At 42.8% G+C, this 21,367-nt stretch overlaps 1 protein-coding gene across 3 annotated transcripts in view; it reads left to right on the top strand.

The window, feature by feature from the left end:
• Positions 1-20,265, top strand: part of LOC136608245 (zinc finger protein 585A-like) — a 74,833-nt gene extending 54,568 nt beyond the window's left edge. For 2 of the 3 annotated variants that reach the window (XM_066589096.1, XM_066589095.1), the window contains exons 2-5: positions 1,457-1,843; positions 8,360-8,520; positions 10,793-11,179; positions 18,622-20,265. In XM_066589096.1, coding sequence (XP_066445193.1) covers positions 11,095-11,179; positions 18,622-19,847 — 1,311 coding nt within the window. In that variant the 5' untranslated portion in view covers positions 1,457-1,843; positions 8,360-8,520; positions 10,793-11,094 and the 3' untranslated portion in view covers positions 19,848-20,265. Of the gene's footprint in view, positions 1-1,456; positions 1,844-8,359; positions 8,521-9,329; positions 9,472-10,792; positions 11,180-18,621 lie in introns of those variants that run through there. The other variant, XM_066589097.1, reaches the window with a different exon arrangement.
• The last annotated feature ends 1,102 nt before the right edge of the window (positions 20,266-21,367 follow it).

The raw sequence follows: 21,367 nt of genomic DNA, 5'->3' as shown, positions 1-21,367 counted from the left end.
TGAAATGATTTTTCAGAATAATCTGCAGTGTGTATGATTATTCTGGCCATTGTATGACTTGAATCCTCTATTTTACCCCTCGTTTTGGATTGTATATCTACGTGCCTGCTGCTATGTCTGTGTGCTGTGTTCTATAGATTGTACACAGAGAACTGCAGATTCTGCTCTCTAAGTCTCTACAGACACAGACATAAAATCATGACGTAGAACACTACCATATAGAAATATTACTATTCATCCATGCTGTGTTAAATGATGTCATTGTATTAATCTAAGGCCGGATATATACAGCCAGATTTGCATTGCAAAATCCGAGGCCGGCATCCACCTCCATGTTCAGCAGCAAATAATTGCCATTTACACGGGGGAAGAATTGCCGCATTTTCTTCTTTAGTGCATGCTATGCACAGAAGGCTACCATTGAAGTCAATAGAAGTCATCCGTCCTGCAGCCCTTCTGCAATTAACTTTGCAGTAGGGTCGTGGGATTCGCGTCATCGCCTAGTGACGGCACAGGAGAATCTGTACTGTCCGATGGCTCGCTAGCTGGAACATCCACATTGCAGAAGGAAGTCTGCACTAACAGATACGTGGGGTCTCCAGCCGGGCACGGGGTTTGATTTCGCATCCGGAATCAGTCCCATTTGTGTGCAGCCAACCTATAGGTCCCCAGTGCACAGGCAAGCCAGGAGTCAAGTGGCTTATAGTAGAACATGAAGTAGGAGAATGCCAGCTCTGTAAGAAGACCCCTGCCCACAGCAGTGATCAAGAAGACTGTCTGCTTTTAAACACTTAAAAGCATGGAGAGAAGTCTTAATGGTATCTTTTATAACATGTAATTTTATATGGTGTAATTAATAAAAAGCTCTTTTTATGGAGCCGGCATTCTCCTACTTGATGTAGAACACTACAATGTGAGTGAGCAGGAGAGATGTGATTTCTTTAGATGAACACAGTAAACAGTAGTTCACTATTAGTTTATAGGCTGTATCCATGTAAGTCTCTGTTTCTCTTGTCCCTACCCCTCTGCTCTCTATACACTTCAATGACCACAGTAATTCATCCTGTTCTAAAGTGCTTATGTCTTCTGTCAGTCATTTGACAATAAGCTAGTAGGAAGAGAGACCCCTGGTGGCCAGCATTGTAGGACAAAAGCATCATTTTAGGTAAGTAAAGTAAATTGTAGTTTTGATAGTTCTCATGTCCCCCCTCTCTCTTCTTTTTGTCAGGCTGTACAGATGAAGTATTCTGTCTTTCCTGATAAGTTTTGTGTTTAAAATTCTTTAAAAAAGTAGAACAAGTCAAAAGATGGTTATCAATGTTCTTCTGTACATGAAGTCTCCAGAACCGAACATAGTATTCCAGATACAGACCTCTATACAGCGACATCACAATCTCTATACTTCCGAGGGAGGAATACAGGGTTCAGTCCTCTACATGTGTCTTTCCATATACAGGATTACATAATAGTGAAGCAGATATCGGGTGATGGTACGACTCTCAACAGCCATCTCCATGAGTCAGGAGGATGGAGCAGGAGCCAGAGCCCCATCACAGAGGCTCCTCCTCACTTACCGAAACATGAGCAGAAGATCCTAGAACTGACCAACAAGATCACTGAGCTGCTGACTGGAGAGGTGACACTGCTGGGAATGCTGGGTAATTATACAGTAACAGCACTAGAGGAGTCTGGGTAATGACGGTATCATTGTGTTGTCAGGTTCCTATAAGGTGTCAGGATGTCGCTGTCTATTTCTCCATGGAGGAGTGGGAGTATTTAGAAGCATACAATGATCTGTATAAGGACATCATGATGGAGAACTACCAGCTTCTTCTATCACAGGGTAAGGAGATACAGGATATATATTATGTGGTACAGATAAAAACATATACACAGCCAGCATAGTTTTCAGACTATTCAAAGAACTTTTAATTAAAAAAAAAAAAGTGCTGGAAGGTTTGGGTGTCTAATAGTCACAAGTTAATGAAGAGGATTCATTTAGACACCGACAAACAGCTTTCTTACACTCCAGCAGGTGCCACAGCTGGGCTTAGTGGTCAATGGTCATGAGGTGATAGGGTCGGATTGGGGTGCCTTGGGCTCACAGTTGGAATTGATTCTTGGGGCCCACCCTAAAGCTACATGAGAACAATACTGGTTAAAGAAGCATAATGGTTCTTATTGACTGCAGGCTCTGAGGGATTAAATGTTCGGATCCTAGTTTAGGTTTTATTCACATGGGGGAATTGAAGTTCGATGATAAAATGCCCCCAAAACACATAATCTGGGACCCTGTTATGGCTACAGCTCTCACATTAAGTTCCTTAGTGTACTGTGCTGATGCAAGGCATGGGCCAACAGGAGATTCCCTGCTGAGCCAGTCAAAGCCCTTGAGGTGAGGAGTCTGTTCACTCTACTGTCCCGTTCTTCCTGCATATTGACTCCCATGTTAAACTGTGTTACCTACCTGACTGATTACAGCACAGATAGTCCTAGTAATGTAGGACCACTCATAGAAACTGATCAGTTTAAATGTATCATATTAGAACTTGTGAAACCACCCTCAGACAAATCTTCAAAAGCCTGAAATCACACGTGTGTGTCCTGTGCCAGCTTTTGAGCCAAAAACCAGGAGTGGTTTAAAAAAAAAGGAAGTATTTCTACTACTTCCTGTGGGGTCCACTTCTGGCTTTGTATCATGAAAAGTAAAGATCCAATCCGGCTTTGTACGGTGTTCTTTATTGCAGCCGGTCGCAAAAGCCAGACAAGTTCCATCCTTCACCTCGTAAGGGTCAGAGTTTCTTTTACTCACTGGATGTGGAGCCTGTTTGCTTCCCAGACCACCTAATTTGTTAATGAGGCTCTTCTTCCTTTCTCTCCCCTCCTCTTGTCTTTTTATTACATCCCTTTATGTTATTTGTATGTTCCAGGAATACCTTGGTGTTTTATGTTACATGCCACTATATTGTTTTTGAAAAAGTAATAAAATACTGAATGAGACGAAGCAGAGATCCAAAATGGAGTTAGACATGTTTGTATCAAGGCCTTCTTGTCTCCAGGTCCCAGTAAAGAACCAACTTGTTTAAGAAATGCTAACCTCTTATATAGCATATATATATATCACTGTTAATCTAACTCTATATAACCATAAAGCCTTTATATAAACTCATTTATAAATTTGTAGCCTTCATATTACCTTTAATTTAAAGCATAAATCCTGCAGTCAGCATGTAGTTTCCTTATGAAACCAATTTCCTATTTTGAGTCTAATTAATATTAGTTTTTCTAGCCCCGGCTGTGTCTTCAAATCCTGTGGTTAAGATAACACTCTCCGTCCTTCCCGGTGACCTTTCACTATAACTCATTAAACTCCCTGCTTCTATGTCTTGTGTTCAAATGACACTATACGAAATTATTGTGTATGGACCGGTGCTGCTCTAAAGAGGTCCTGGAGGCGAAGATGTGAGAATCGTATTAGAGGGGTGCTTAGTCTGAGTGTGTTAGCTTCCCTCCTGTCCATACATTACACAGCCCACTCACTCTGATCAGTTGTGTAGTGGTGCGGCACCATGGAGAGCAAAGTAGTGTCTAAAAAAAATGCTGATAATCAAATCTCCTAGTGGGACAAAATTACAAAATTAAGTGAAAAAATAACAATTAAAATACCAATGCCCCACCCTTCCCACTTTACTATGTAAAAAAAATGTATGTGGTATTGCTGCATTCAGAATTAATTTAACATTATTTGTACTGCACAGTGAATGCCATTAAAAATTTAAAAAAATGTCAGAATTACACATTTTATAAATCTTGCCTCTTAAAAAAAATGTAATAAAAAGTAGTCAAAATGTTTTATGTTGCTAAAAATCAGATGAATGAAGAGTTTATTCTGCAAAAAACAAGCCCTTATAGAAATCCATCGAAGGAAAAATAAAAATGTTCTGGCTCTTAGAATGCAGCAATACAAAAAATATAGCCAAACATTAAAAAAAAAGTATAAATTTGGTACCACCGAAATCATGCTAACCCAGAAATGAATGTTATCACATTACATATTTTGCACACTGAAGGCCGTAAAAATGCAATCCAAAAAACAGAATTTTTTTTCCATTAAAAAAAAGTATTACAAGTCATACAATAAATTATATGTACTAAAAAATGATGCAATTAAGAAATACAACTTGTCCCACAAGAAACAAGTCCTCATATGGTTAGGTCGATGGAAAAATTAAAAAGTTATGGCTCCTGTAATGAGTTTATTTTAAAAAAAAAAGAAAAATTAGTTGGTAATTAAGGCATAAACCGTCTTCACCACCAAGGGGTTAACTTTTAGCATCAGTTGTTAAAGATGCTGTTATATTAGTGTGGGCATATAGGCATCGGGCGCACATGAACCGGAGCAAGAACAGGTTAGGATTCAGACAGGACATGCTGGCTGTCACCAACTGGACCGAGAACTGCACACTGCAGACTGTACTTACGGACAGACATAAGAAGATAGAACTGGAAAGCAGATGGAATAGCTAAATATAAATACGAGGGTTTAGTTTGTGAATTGGCCAAATCACTTAAGCTGCTAGCCCAGCGATCAGACATCCTCGTGTCTCACGGTCCCTACACTAGCAAGACAACTGACCCCAAGCTGCAGGGAGAATGGCAGGACCCTACCTAATAAGCAAGGCAATTGCCTTGATAAAGGCAGCCCCATGCTGGAACCTTGATCCTGACTATCACTGAAGGGTTAATACACGGAACCAGACAGACTGAATACAGAACACAAATCACACTAGAGCTGGCATGCAAGACAGAATAACCACATAGAACAGGACAGTTCACTCCTCATGTCTAGCCACGAGCACAGACATACAGAACATGACACTGTTCACACCATATACACAGAACAGGGCAATCCACACCTAATGTTTGGCCACATGCACAAACACTGGACCAGCCCCTGTTCTAACACATGGACAGGCATGCAAGACCCACCAAACCTACAGTGAAAGGATACCAGACACCAAACAAACAGCAAGCTGCACAGACAAGGAAACCAGACACCAAACTCACAGCAAGCTGCAAAAGGAAACATGACTGCTCACCAGAGAAACCAAACCATAGAGTGAAGGGATACCAGCTTCCTCTTGCAGAGGGTGGATATTTATCTGCAAACAGACAGCTGATTGGCGAGCAGGAGAACACCACACCCAGACTGCCGAATTCCCTCACCTGTGAAGATGTGCTCCTGGAACTCTGTAGAACAACTGATCCCAGCAGCACAACCTAACGGATGCTCCTGACTTTTTGCCACAAGGTTGTATCATCTGCAGATCTGAGATTGTTGATGGGTCTTCCACCGATTTTGACTCTGATGTTGGATTAGTCTAAATTGCATTGCCACAATATAGCCTCTGCATGCCGGTTGAACAATGTAGCCTCGGTGTACGGTTTTCCTGATTCTGAACCATTTTGTGTTACCATTGGAGATCCTGACTACAGCTTCTTGGTTCGCATCCAACGACTGTATGAGTTGCCCCAGATGTTCTGGAATCCCCATTTGTCTTAGGGTGCATTCAGACCACCGTATATTTGCTGGGTTTTCACGCCCAGCCGATATACGGCGTCCCTCTCTGCAGGCGGGGGGATGGAAGAGCCAAGAGCAGGAACTGAGCTCCCGCACCCTCTCTGCCTCCTCTCCACCGACGTGCACTATTTTCAATGAGGAGAGGTGGGGCGGGGCAAATTCTCAGAACTTAGCTCCGCACCCACCTCCTTTCATTGCAAATAGTGCAGAGGGGCGGAGAGGGGGTGAAGAGGAGGCAGAGATGGGGCGGGAGCTGCAAACAAGGGCATCATATATCGGCTTGGCGTGAAAACCGAGCCAATATACGGTGGTCTGAATGCACCTTTAGGCATGGCCACAGCTTCTCATGTTTAATGCAACCAAAGGCTTTGCTGCAATGGATAAAGCATATGTACACCATGATCCATCAGAGATTTGCCATTTGGTCTCTTGTCCCTCTTTCTAGGCGAACTCCGGCTTGTGCGTCAGGGAGTTTTCATCCCATTGTCGCTGTCATGCACTTTTGTAGAATCTTCAGTAGGATTTTGCTTGTATGAGATATCAGGGCTATTTTTTTGGGCACGAAAACTGACCATACCCAATCTGTTAAAAAAAAGAAAAGATAAGATAGAGAACACCCAATGGAAACATATCCCAATAGAAATATATAGGTACATGTTAAACCATGGCTTCAACATACAGTAGAAGCAGAAACCAAACAATGGCAACAGCACGCAAAATACATTTACTATCAGAGGTATACATACCTATAATATATACTCTAACCACATTAAATAATGCAAGGTTCTTGGTATATAATTTGATCAAATTACATTGGCCCATCTAACAACGTCTAAGTGACCAAGCGTTCAGATGGGTCCTAACGCTAATGCCAGATGGTATAATCTCAACCTGGGAAAGTTGGGTTCCTACCTCTCAGAATGCTCCTCAGAATGCCTACAAATAAAGCCAGGGAAGGTAGGATACCATTTATATGGTCCAGTAGGAAGGACAGGAGGTAAATGGGCAGCAGATGTGCACGACCAAGTGAAGGTGACCAAAACGTCACAATATATGTACAAAAAAAAAGATAAAATAGGTCGGCACTACCCAATGGAAATATATCCCAATAGAAATATATAGGTGCACGTTAAACCATGGCTGCAACATACAGTAGAAGCAGAAAACAAAAATGGCAACAGCATGTGGTAAGAGTATTGATTATAGGTGGTATGTCCTTCTACCAAATACCCTACCAAAAATGGGCAAGGACAGGAATGAAGTAACCAAAAGAATATCCCTTCATACATACCCCGAATGTGCAGGACGTAAGAGGTTACGGGCTCAGTCACACGGGCGTTTATTGCCGCGATTTGCGCATGCGCATGCGTCCGGCGATTTTTTAAAACCATTGCTTTGCAATGGTATCGGACACATGAGCGCTTTTTATGCGCTCGTCCGATAAATTAGAGAACAGAAATCGCAGATCGCACCTATCTGCGATCTGCGATTCCTGTTCTCTTCTCTATATGCGCTCAATGGGGCCGGCGGCAGCAGCGCCGACCCCAATGAGAACATATAGAAGACAAATCATTCTTCTCTGCCACAGCTGTAACAGCTGTGGCAGAGAAGAACGATGTTTGCCCATTGAATTCAATGGAGCGGCAATACAGCCGCTCCATTGAAAGCAATGGGCTGCCGGCGTGCGCGGGGTTAATTGTCGGGAAGGGGTTAAATATATAACCCCTTTCCTGCAATGCATCCTGAAAAGTGAAAAAATTAAAAAAAGGATGTACTCACCTGCTCCCGGCAGCCTGAGATCCCCGCGGCCGTCCTGCAGTGGGTGTGAAGGGGGTGTGACTCAGGCTTGCCCCTGATTGGCTCAGCCTGAGCCAATCAGAGGCTGATCTCAGTCACACCCATTCATGAATTCATGAATGGGTGTGACTGAAACTTGCTTCTGATTGGCTCAGCGCTGAGCCAATCAGGGGCAAGCCTGAGTCACACCCCCTTCACACCCACTGCAGGCCGGCCGCCGGGATCTCCAGCTGCCGGGAGCAGGTAAGTACATACATTTTTTTTATTTTTTCACTTTTCAGGATGCATTGCTGGGAAGGGGGTTATATATTTAACCCCTTCCCGACAATTCATCCCACACTCGCCCGCAGCGCTTGCATTCAATGGAGCCGCTGTATTGCCGTCTCCATTGAATGCAATGCGCTGGACAGCTCCGGCCCGTTTCTAATGAAACGCGGCTAGGAGCAGATTTTCGGGCGATTTTTGGGCCGATTTTTCGGCGCCGGTCACGCGATTTGCGCATGCGCATCCGTCATGCGATGCGCAAATCGCGTGAAAAAACGCCCGTGTGACTAAGGCCTAAGGGTGTTCAAATCGCGGAATTCAACATGGATTTTTCCACGTGGATACCTGGAACTGCGGATTTCTGCAAATCTGCGTGCGTATTTCTCGGCGTGGAAATAGAATGGAATCCACGAAAAGTGACACATCGTTTTGATTTTTTTTTTCTGCACGGGGATTTCAAACCTGCATGCGGAAAAATTTGTATCATATGGATTACATCATAGATTCCCACTGATTATAATGGGTGCAGATTTGCAGTGGAATCGGCGCAGATTCCATGTCAATTTTCACAGCAACATCTGCCGTCTGTGTGAACATGCCCGTATACATGTGGTGACGGCTCTGAGAACCTGTGTCTCTCAATGCTCAGTAAGTGAGGTTCTGTATATCACACATGACGATGTCCCCGTATGATTTAGAGTCTCTCCTCTCATAAAGGGCCGCCAGCACTAGAACCCTCCAGTTCATCCAGTTCTCTCATATTCTCATCCAAAATGGTCCTCATGAATGACCCACCGAGGATGGAGAAGACCAGCAATGAGATTACCAAGAGGATATTAAACTTCACCTTAGAGATCATCTACCTGCTGACCGGAGAGGTAAACTTTTCTATGTTTCTATGATCTTTGGATGCTAAACATGTCAAAACAATCAAATAATATAGCAAACTAACAGATGAGAATGCAATCATGTTGTGCCTCACAAACAAAGGTTAATAGATATCTTGCAATTATCATGTTGCAAAAACTTTTCTCGCTCGTGTCATTGGGTGACACAGCAAAGACCGTGGGATATAGCTACTGCCACTAGGAGGTGACACTAAACACAAGAAGTGTTAGCTCTGCCCTCTGGCTATATCCCTCCTGCCAACACCAGGCTTATCGTTTTTTTAGCTTAGTGTCTCGCAGGAGGACGGTCTCGCCCGTAAGGGCTAAAGGAAGGGCCAGGGCTAAACATCGAGGCAGGTCTCTCCCTGTAAAATCCAAAAATGAGGAGGGCAAACAGCCTGGAATTGTCCCGACTGTTGCTGCCCGGTCTGCCTCAGAAGAAAAGGAGGCACATCCAGAAATTTCTGCATGTGGCCCGCCAGCGAGAGCCCCCCGTATGGTGCCAAGGGTCCGCGTCCCCTACCCATGGGAGTAGATGATGTCACAGGGGAAGTCTGCTGGAGTGGGGGAGTTGCCACCTGTCAGTCTGGAGGGCAGAGGTAAGTATGTGCTTGCTTCCCCCCTGTTATATGTGCTGTGTTCTATAGATTGTACACAGAGAACTGCAGATTCTGCTCTCTAAGTCTCTACAGACACAGACATAAAATCATCATGTAGAACACTACCATATAGAAAAATTACTGCTTTCCTATGCTGTTTTTATATGATGTGATTCTTTTAATCTAAAGGTCCCTGGAGCACAGGCAAGCCATGAGTCAAGTGGCCTATAGTAGAACAACAAGTAGGGGAATGCCAGCTCTGTATAAAGACCCCTGTCCACAGCAGTGATCAAGAAGCCAGTTAGCTTTGAAACACTTAAAAGCATGGAGAGAAGTCTTAATGGTACCTTTTATAACATATAATTTTATATGGTGTAATTAAAAAACAGTTCTTATAATGGACCCGGCTTCCTCCTACTTGTTGTAGAACATTACAATGTGAGTGAGCAGGAGAGATGTGATTTCTTTAGCTAAACACAGTAAACAGCAGTTTACTATTAGTTTGTAGGCAGTATATATGCTATTCTCTGTTTCTCTTGTCCCCTACCCCTCTATACAGGTAAATGACCACAATAACTCATCCCCCTCCCTCCACATCCAGTTCTAAAGTCTTCTGTCAGTCATTCGACAATAGGCTAGTAGAAAGGTAGACCCCTGGTGGCCAGCATTGTAGGGGGACATTCTAGCACAAAAGCATCATTTTGGTAAGTAAAGTAAATTGTAGTTTAGCTAGTTATCACATCATATAAGCACACGTTGTTTGAAATGTTAGTGACCAATCAGCCAGTTAAACACAGGAAAGTTAAAATACATTATAGGAAGTAATAGAAACAATACAGTGTTTTTCTATAACGGCTTCCAGACTGTCCAAATAAAAAAGAACTGAGCAGCAGAGAATGTAATGATCGGCTACCAATATGGTCAGTTCTGTATGGTGGGAACCAATGAACTAATAGTAATGTTGTAGGAGCAATGAGAATGGTAAGTAGGCTCCTTGTAATGAGGAGGAACCAACCAACAGCCAGGAACCAACAGAATTAAATGACCGGAGTTTGGCCTGGAGACTCGGATTTTGCTGCTAGTTTGACATCTATGTAGAAACAATGCAGACTGACGTCAGGAGGAGCACACGGTCCATCTAGTCTGCCCTTATATTATTACCTTTATGCATCTGTTAAGATAGACATAGGTTTATCCCAGGCAGGTTTACAGTCACTTATTGTTGACTTTCCAACTTCTTGTGCTGGAACCTTTTTTTCCAGCATTTACTACTCTATTAGTAAAATATTGTCTGACATTCTGATGTTTTGATCTCCATTCACACTAATTTCAGATTGGACCCCCTTGTTCTTGAGTTTAGTTTCTTTCTTCCTGTAACATTTATAAAGGTTTCCATCATGTCCCCCCTCTCCCTTCTTTCTGCCAGGTTATACAGATGAAGTATTCTGTCTCTCCTGATAAGTTTTGCCTTTCAGATCTTTAACCATCTTTAGAATTGTTCTATTTTTTATCTATGTTTTTCTGTACATGAAGTCTCCAGAACTGAATATAGTATTCCAGATGTGGTCTCACGAAAAATGTATACAGCGGGATCACAATCTCTATCCTTCTAGTGAGGGATGAATACTGGGTTCAGTTCTCTACGTGTCTCTCTCCATACACAGGATTACACGATGGTGAAGAAGACATCGGGAGACTGTGAGATATCCAACAACCATCCCCATGAGTCAGGAGGATGGAGCAGGAGCCAGAGCCCCATCACAGAGGCTCCTCCTCACTTACCGATACATGAGCAGAAGATCCTAGAACTCACCAACAAGATCACTGAGCTGCTGACTGGAGAGGTGACACTGCTGGGAATGCTGGGAAATTATACAGTAACAGCACTAGAGGTGTCTGGGTAATGACGGTATGATTGTGTTGTCAGGTTCCTATAAGGTGTCAGGATGTCGCTGTCTATTTCTCCATGGAGGAGTGGGAATATTTAGAAGGATACAATGATCTATACAACGACGACATGATGGAGAACCACCAGCCTCCGATATCACAAGGTACGAAGATACATACAGGATATATATTATGCTGTACAAATAAAAACATATATATACAGCCAGCATACTTTTCAGACTATTTGATGCACTTTTTATCATAAAAAAACTGCTGGAAGGTTTGTGTGTGTAATAGTCAAAAGTTAATGGTGAGGATTCATTTAGACATCTGCGACCAGCTTTCTTACACTCCAGCAGGTGTCGTAGCCGGGCTTAGTGGTCAATCGTCATGAAGTGATAGCATCAGGTTGGGAATTGGAATTGATTCCTGGGCCCACCCTAAAGCTACATGGAAATAATACTTGTTTAAGAGGCATAATGGTCCTTATTGACTGCAGGCTCTGAGGGATTAAATGGTCGGGATCATAGTTAAGGTTGTATTCACATGGGAGGAATTAAAGTGCGATGATAAAATACCCCAAGAAAAAACATATTATCTGGGAACCTGTTATGGCTACAGCTCTCACATTAAGTTCCTTAGTGTACTGTGCTGATGCTGTGCGACGTGCCCACATGCTGGAATTCTACGCTGCACTTCTTGGCCAGGCTGTACGAGCAGCGTAGAGCAATAGTGGAACCAGCTGCAACATGAGCGGCGCAGTATTGGTCGGCCTCCGCAATTCTTTACTGAGGAGTGGACATGGATGGCAGATATCTGCCAGGTCCTCGGAAACTTTTAGGAGTCTACCCAGATGGTGAACGGCGATGCGGCAATCATTAGCGTTACCATCCCGCTGCTTTGCCTGCTGAGAAGCTCGCTGCAAGGCATAAAGGCCGACGCTTTGCGGTTGGAACAGGAGATGGGGGATGACAGTATGTCGCTTGATAGCCAGACCACCCTCATGTCTATATCTCAGCGCATTTTGGAGGAGGGGGAGGAGGAGGAGGAGGAGGAGGGTAAGAGACAGCTGGCCACACTGCAGAGGGTACCCATGCTGCTTGCCTCTCATCTGTTCAGCATGTATGGGCTGAAGAGGAGGCTCCTGAAAGTCATTTTACTAGTGAGGACAGCAATGTGTTGCGTACTGGGATCATCGCACACATGGCTGACTTCATGTTAGGCTGCCTTTCCCATGACCCTCACGTTAGATGCATTCTTGCCAACACGGATTACTGGGTGTAGACCCTTCTCGACCCATGGTATAAGGAAAACCATTCCACACTCATTCCCAAAGAAGAAAGGGGTACGAGAGTGATGCAATACCACAGGGCCCTGGTGGAAAAAGTGATGCTAAAGTTCCCATCTGACAGCGCTAGTGGCAGAAGACGCAGTTCAGAGGGCCATGTAGGAGGGAAGTTGCGGGGATCAGGCAGCATGTCCAGCGCAGGCAGGGGAACACTCTCCAATGCCTTTGCCAGCTTCATGGCTCCCCAGCAAGACTGTGTCACCACTCCCCAGTCAAGGCTGAGTTGGAGGGAGCACTGGAAAAAGATGGTGAGGGAGTACGTAGCCGATCGTACCACCGTCCTCCGTGATGCCTCTGCTCCATACAACTATTGGGTGTCAAACTTGGACACGTGGCACGAACTTACGCTGTACGCCCTGGAGGTACTGGCCTGCCCTGCCGCTAGCGCCTTGTCAGAGAGGGTGTTTAGTGTAGCTGGGGAAATCATCACAGATTAGCGTACCTGCCTGTCAACTGCCAGTGCTGACATGCTTACACTCATAAAGATGAACGAAGGCTAGATTTCCCCAGACTTCTCTTCTCCATCAATGGAAAGCAGCGGAACCTAATGATTCTTTTCGCTGCAACAGGAGAAAAATTCATCCTCTATCACCACAAAAAAACGGGGAATTAGCTTTGTCAATCACTCTCGGATATTATTACTCCTTCTCTTCCTAAAACAGCATGTCATCACTCTGAACTGCCAATTTTTCTGCGGCCCAAAAGGCTCTGTTTAAAAGTTGTTGTTTTTTTTACAATTTTTCGTTTCAAAAGTATTGATACTTTAACAGACACAAATTTTTTTCACAGGGCTGCCTCCAGGTTCTGTTAAATAAAGCAACAGCGAGCTGTATCTTTAAAAAAAATGTTTATGGGTTTCACCTGCCCTCGGGGTTGAGCAATTTTTTAGGGATGCACTTTTACTCTTGATATACCAATTTTTCTGGCCCTCGCCTATACTGTTATCTAACTATTTTTTCCAGCCTTCGCCTACACTCTTGGTAACCACATTTTTTAGGGGTTCACCTATACTCTTGGTACACAAATGTTTCAGGGGTTTGCCTACACTCTTGCTACAGAAATGTTACAGGGGTCTGCCTATACTTTTGCTACAGAAATGTTATTGGGTCCGGCTATGCAGTTTCTACTGAATGGTTTGAGGAGTTCACCTATACTTTTGCTATAGAAATGTTACTGCGGTTTGCCTATGCTCTTGCTACAGAAATGTTACTGGGGTCTGCCTATACTTTGGCTACTGAAATGTTACTGGGGTTTGACTATACTTTGGCTACTGACATGTTACTGGGGTCTGCCTATACCTTTTCTACTGAATGGTTTTAGGGGTTCGCCTCAACGCTTGCTACAGAAATGTTACAGGGGTTCGCCTATACTTTTGCTACAGAAATGTTACTGGGGTCCGCCTATACTTTTGCTACAGAAATGTTACTGGGGTCTGCCTATACTTTGGCTACTGAAATGTTACTGGGGTCTGCCTATACTTTTCCTACAGAAATGTTACAGGAGTCTGCCTATACGTTTGCTACAGAAATGTTACAAGGGTCTGCCTATACGTTTGCTACAGAAATGTTACTGGGGTATGCCTATACTCTTGCTACAGAAATTTTACTGGGTCCGCCTATACTTTGGCTACAGAAATGTTACTGGGGTCTGCCTATACCTTTTCTAATGAATGGTTTTTAGGGGTTCGCCTATACTCTTGCTACAGAATGTTACTGGGGTCCACCTATACTTTTGCTACAGAAATGTTACTGGGGTCCGCCAATACTTTTGCTACAGAAATGTTACTGGGGTCCGCCTATGCAGTTTCAACTGAATGGTATGAGGGGTTCACCTATACTTTTGCTATGGAAATGTTACAGGGGTCAGCCTATGCAGTTTCTACTGAATGGTTTGAGGGGTTTGCTTATACTTTTGCTACAGAAATGTTACAGGGGTATGCCTATACTCTTGGTACACGACTGTTTCGGGGGTTCGCCTACACTCTTGCTACCGAAATGTTACAGGGGTCTTCCTATACTTTTGCTACATAAATGTTACTGGGGGCTGCCTATGCTGTGGGTGCACAAAGACTTCCCATCGCGGTGTTTTACCTGTCTGGCACAAATACACTGACTGACTAGGGTAGAAATGTGGGCCGAGGTCCTTGGCGGGGTGAAACTCTGCCATAGGTGAGCCCAAGGAACTCAAAGACTTCCCATTATGGTGTTGAGCTATCTGACACCTACACAGAATGAATTATGTGGGGCGATATTGATTTCCCATTGCTATGTAACTTGCAGCACCTTGGGTCACACAAGGTGGAGGCTGGGTCCGAGCCTGACCCTGGGCCCGCTCACATGCTTCCCACACAGAGTATTGCTGCATTGTGGAGATGTGTAGAAGTGCTGGCCCCTGAGTCCACTTTATGCCCACATTTACGGCTCCTGACAATTTTGTGACGGAGGGGACACGGGATTGGAATGATGTTCGTACGTCAATTTATCATCAATTCTCAACAGCATTGTGGGCTATCGCCCACACTTTTCAAAGAGGGTCGCTGCATGGCCCTGCCAACCCTCTGGAGTGTGTGCCTCCGATTCCTCCTCATCCAGTACGCACTTCTAAATAGACATGAGGGTGGTGTGGCTATGAAGTGAGCGTGTGGCACGAGGGCAGCTGAACGCTGCGCAGGAAAACTTTTGTGTGCGCTGTGGACGCAGGTTCGTATGGGGGGGGGGTTGGACAGCAATGCCAGCATGTAACCCAGGAGAAGAGGCAGCGGTGTCACCTGCAGGCAGTGATTGTCCTTGGTTGCAGGTAGTGTGGTGCTTAGCTAAGATGTGCCAGCGCGTGTGGCTTGCTAATGAGGGTTTGTCCGAAGTAAATTGGGGTTGACGCAAGACTCTTGCCCCCATTTGGGAGCCTCAGATGCAGCCATGCATGCTGCCCCTGCCATTCCATATCCGTTTCTGTGGTGTTTCCATGACTTTCTAATGTTTTCTGGTGTTTGACAAGTCATCACCTATGCGGAGCATCGGTCTCATACAAAAATGATCGAGTCGCCCATTGACTTCAATGGGGTTCGTTACTCGAAACGAACTCTCGAGCATTACGAAAAGTTTGACTCAAGCAACGAGCACCCGAGCATTTTGGTGCTCGCTCATCTTTAATGGTGATAAAAAAAAACATGGGTAGCAGGACAAGCTTTATTTATCTATTGGCTAATAGAAATATATTTTGCCTGACAATACATTACAGCTACTGAGCATTTGGTGCTTTCTGCTTATGTAATGAACGCTGAAATCACTAGTTACGAGCGTACATTGACCTGCAGGAAGCAGAAGGTAGTGCAATGTACGTTACATGACCTGATCCAGGAAAATTTGGCAGCTGCAGGTCTTGTGACCCAAGTGACAAGAATATCCAGGAGAAGTTCAGGGAGGAGAGGAGAAGCCGCCTAGGAAACAATAGGTAAATATATAATTTTTTGTTTTTAATGACAGAACCCCTTTAATGAGGTGGTTCTTCCTAATGTCTTTCCCCTTCTTTTGTCTTTTTGTTATATCCCTTTGCGTTATTTGTGTGTTCCTGGAATACCTTGGTGGTTTTATGTTTCATGCCACCATATTGTTTTTGAAGAATTAAGAAAATATGGATTGAGAAGAAATAGAAATCTAAAGGGTAAATGCACACGGGTGGAAATTACATGGTGGGATTTCTCACAGAATTTTCGCCCGTGTGCGCCGCGATAGGATTGCATTAGATAATGCGATCCTATGCAGATAGCCGCAATTTGACAGCGCGGTAAACAAATCGTGGCATATCCACGAGGCTTGCACAGAAATGTCACTGGTGACTCGCCGACTCTGTTCTGTGCATGCGCAGCTGTGCGACAGCCGGCGCAGAGCGAGACGCCAAGAGGAGGTGACTGTCCAGTTACTGCAGGGGCATGGCTCGCATTCAGCTGCGAGGATTCTTGCAGTGGGATCCGACCCGGCTGTCTGCATGAGGCCAAAGTGAAGTTAGACATCTAAAGACTAACAATAAACAGTAACAGTTAAGAACCAACTTGTTTAAGAAATGTTAACCTCTTATATAGCATACAAATATATCACTGTTACTCTATATAACCATAAAGCCTTTATATAAACTCATTTATAAATTTGTAGCCTTCATATTACCTTTAATTTAATGCAGAAATTCTGCAGTCAGCATGTAGTTTCTTTATGAAACCAATTTCCTATTATGAGTCTAATTAATATTAGTTTTTCTAGCACCGGCTGTGTTTCCAAATCCCGTGGTTAGATAACACTCTCCGTCCTTCCCGGTGACCTTTCACCAGAACTCTATTTTTTTGTCAAGTTTACCAAAACTTTAGAGATGAGCGAGCATACTCGTCCGAGCTTGATGCTCGTTCGAGTATTAGGGTGCTCGAGATGCTCGTTACTTGAGACGAGTACCACGCGGTACTCCTCTCGATTAAACGAGCACTGACCATTGAATTCAATGGAGCCGGCAATACAGCCGGCTCCATTGAAAGCAATGGCCTGCCGGAGAGCGCGGGATGAATTGTCGGGAAGGGCTTAAATATATAAGCCCTTCCCTGCAATTCATCCAGAAATGTGTAAAAAAAAATATATATATACTCACCTTGTCCCGGCAGAACGATGTTAGCCCATTGAATTCAATGGAGCCAGCAATACAGCCGGCTCCATTAAAAGCAATGGGCTGCCGGCGATCGCGGGATGAATTGTCGGGAAGGGGTTAAATATATAAGCTCAGCGGGACCAATCAGATGAGAGGCAGCAGTCACTCAGCCATTCATAAATTCATGAATGGGTGTGTGAGTGGAATCTGCCTCTGATTGGTGAGGGCTGTGACCAATTAGAGGCAGCTCATTCAGCAGGCGGGGATTTTAAATCCCCGGCTGCTGAATACTACTCACAGCTGTTCAGAGCAGTTCAGGAGGACTGCCGCTGGCCGCGCTGAACTCCGTCTGCCGGGACCAGGTGAGTATATATATATTTTTTATTTTTACACATTTCTGGATGAATTGCAGGGAAGGGCTTATATATTTAACCCCTTCCCGACAATTCATCCCGCGATCGCCGGCAGCCCATTGCTTTCAATGGAGCCGGCTGTATTGCCGGCTCCATTGAATTCAATGGGCTAACATCGTTCTGCTGGGACAAGGTGAGTATATATTTTTTTAATTTTTACACATTTCTGGATGAATTGCAGGGAAGGGCTTATATATTTAAGCCCTTCCCGACAATTCATCCCGCGATCGCCGGCAGCCCATTGCTTTCAATGGAGCCAGCTGTATTGCCAGCTCCATTGAATTCAATGGGCTAACATTGTTCTTCTCTGCCACAGCTGTTACAGCTGTGGCAGAGGAGAACGATCTTTATGCTGACAGTGTGTGTGTGTGGGGGGTCTCACTCTTGCCACTATTGTGGCTTAATAGTGGGACCTGGGAACTTGAGATGCAGCCCAACATGTAGCCCCTCGCCTGCCCTATCCGTTTCTGTGTCGTTCCCATCACTTTCTTGAATTTCCCAGGTTTTCACAAATGAAAACCTTAGCGAGCATCGGCGATATACAAAAATGCTCGAGTCGCCCATTGACTTCAATGGGGTTCGTTACTCGAAACGAACTCTCGAGCATCACTGAAAGTTCGACTCGAGTAACGAGCACCCGAGCATTTTGGTGCTCGCTCATCTCTACATAACTCCTTTTAATTAGGACCCCCCCTGCTTCCATGTCTTGTGTTCAAGGTATTGACATTATACCAAAGATTTTTTATGTATTTGTTGAAAAACACTGCAGATTATATCTCCACAGCATGTCTATTGTAGCAATTCTGCAATTAAAAACGTGGCCAAATGAGCATCATTTAGGTGCAGATTTGCTCTCAGCAGATATTAGAGTGAAGGGGCCCTAAGAAATCCTGTTTTAGTCATTGACATTTTCGCTTGCAATATACTTGTTGTGCTGCTATGAACCGATAGATGTATCCATATCTCAGTATAATATACATCAGCAAGCATTTAGTCTGCTGTCGCTGCTTCAAAGCGTCAACATTTTAATCACAACCCATAGCTCAAACTGCATCAAAAACCTAAAGTGTTTTAGCCTAAGGTTGTATTTACGTAGGTGATGCAGATTTGCGCCCAGCCACAACTTGCATCGCACAGCACAGGGATACATGTTATAAATTAGTCTACTTTGTGATTTGACGATAAAGATATATAATTGAATCCATTTTAATCCTAACAGATAATCCAAATGAGAACTCTGATGTAAACTTCATGGTATCGCCTAATTATACGATAGAAGATATTGTGCAGTACTCTTCAGGACAAAACCTCACTACCCTTCATGTACAGCCAGAACATCACAGAATAGATGAGAAGCCATACTCCTGTTTTGAGTATGGTAAATGTTTGACATATAAAGCAAATTGTATTAAAAATGAGAGAAGTCACACAGGGGAGAAGCAATTTCCATGTTCAGAATATGGAAATTCCAAACTCGAAGATCATCTGACAATTCATTCAGAAGAGAAAATATTTTCAAATTCAGAATGTGAGAAATATTTTGGAAGAAAATCACATCTTGTTACACAGGAAAAAAGTCACACAGAAGAGAAGCCATATTCATGCACAGAATGTGGGAAATGTTTTAAGCACAAATCAGGCCTTGTTATTCATGAAAAAGGAGTTCACAGAGGAGAAAAAACATTTTCATGTTCACAATGTGGAAAATGCTTTTCACAGAAAATAAATCTTATTACACATCAGAGAATTCATACAGGAGAGAAGCCTTATTCATGTTCAGTATGTGGTAAATGTTTTAGAGACAGATCACATATTGCCAGACATCAGAAAATACACACAGGAGAAAAGCCACACACATGTTCAGAGTGTGGGACCGGTTTTATAAGAAAATCACATCTTATTAAGCATCAGAGGATTCACACGGGGGAGAAGCCGTATTCATGTTTAGAATGTGGGAAGAGTTTTACAGATAAGTCATATCTCATTAAACATAAGAGGATTCACACAGGAGAGAAGCCGTATACATGTACAGAATGTGGGAAGAGTTTTACAGATAAGTCAGATTTTGTTAAACATCAAAAAATTCACACAGGAGAAAAGCCATACACATGTTCAGAATGTGGGAAAGCTTTTATAGGAAAATCAACTCTTATTAAACATCAGAGGATTCACACAGGGGAGAAGCCATACACTTGTTCAGAATGTGGCAAGTGTTTTACACGTAGGTCAACTCTTGTTAAACATAAGATGGTTCACACAGGTGAGAAGCCATATTCATGTTCGGAATGTGGGAGGAGTTTTACACATAAGTCAACTCTTGTTAAGCATCAGAGAATTCACACAGCGGGGAAGCCATACACGTGTTCAGAATTTGGGATAGGTTTTACTACTAATGACGAATGTAGGGAGCATCAAAGACATCACTTAGGGAATAAGCTATTTTGACATTTTTTTTCTGTAAACTGTTTAACGAGGAAGTTTTGAAATCTCCTCAGAATTCATATAGATGAAAACAATATTTTTGTCTTGAATGCAGGAAATGTACCATATAATATATTGAAAACATTTTTTCCACTTTTTTAAACAGAATGTAAGAAAAATTCCGTTTTTCGGGAAGTTCGTTTTTACAGCATTTACTGAGCAGCAAAAATATCAACTTTATTGTCCAAGTTAGTTCAGTTACAGCAATACCAAATTAACTGTAAAGAATAAAAATAATCTCTAATTAAAAAAACTTGGTTTCTGTTGCCAAATCCGAAGCACTGCTTTTATTTTTTCATTGCTGTATGCTGGTTTGTTGTGGGATGAGCTATAGTATTTAGTGGTAGTATTTTTGGATACTTAAAACTTTTTTTTTTACATATTTTGGACTGTGAAGAACCCCCCCCCCCACCACCACCACCACCACCCACCAAAAAAAAAAAAAAATCTGGCTTTGTATATTATTTACAAAGATCACAGTGCAGAGTAAATGTATATTTTACCCATTTGTACTAGTAAAGTATATATTTACAAATGTATAGAAAGAGAAAATTAAAAGATCAAAAATCTCCTTTTTTCCATTTTATCTTAGTGTATTATGTCAATCTCATTTTATGAAATGTGATGGAACACAGTAATGGCAGCTGGGGCTTAGTAAAGGCTCCCACATCTGCCATATTAGCACTCATGGTGTAATAGGATAGTGCTGACGGCACTATACACTGCAATACAGAAATATTACACTGCATTACATCAAGTGGTTGCATTCCCAAGTTTGACAAAATAAAGAAAATGTGAAAAATGAAAAATACCTCATTTCCTATTTATTATGTATAAAAATTATAAAGTGTAATTGCTATAGCTATGTCTGTAAAAGTTTGAATTATTACATTAAACAACAAAATAATTGCACAATTCGGTTTGTTTTTTTCTCACTCCACTTTAACGATTTTCAGTATTCTACATGATAGATTAAATACTCTTCTTAAAAATTATAACTTATTTTGCAAAAAAAAGCCCTCATACAACCAAGTCAATGGAAAAATAAAAAGTTATGGCTCTTGAAAGGCAGTGAAAAAAATAAAACTGCAGCTGCATAGGGAAGGGGTTATCACAAGCTGAGGATAGGTCATTAATAGTATTTTTGCCAGGAAAACCCCTTTAATCCATAAAGCAGTTTGTTTTTATAGCCTGCCTTCAATTTCCTTTTTTCCCTTCAGACTATCAACCCACAGCTGTAAAATCATAGAGCAATATTTCATGTGATCTCAATAATCATCATCTGATTGTTCCCAGCAAGAGATACCAAGTAATATTGATACCTTTTTAATGGCTAACAAAAATACATGATGTTATAGAGAGCTTTCAAACCTACTTCGGGTTCTTCCTCAGGTTTGTGGAATAGATGAAATGTGCATTTATATATTAATACAATATGAAATGGCGCAGACATAGTGTGATGAATTTGCACATAAAAAATATCA

This window comes from Eleutherodactylus coqui, chromosome 1, assembly GCF_035609145.1.
Source record: "Eleutherodactylus coqui strain aEleCoq1 chromosome 1, aEleCoq1.hap1, whole genome shotgun sequence".
NCBI classification, from domain to species: domain Eukaryota; kingdom Metazoa; phylum Chordata; class Amphibia; order Anura; family Eleutherodactylidae; genus Eleutherodactylus; species Eleutherodactylus coqui.
Note: the sequence above shows the minus strand (reverse complement) of the source record. Positions and strands in the feature narration are given on the sequence as shown.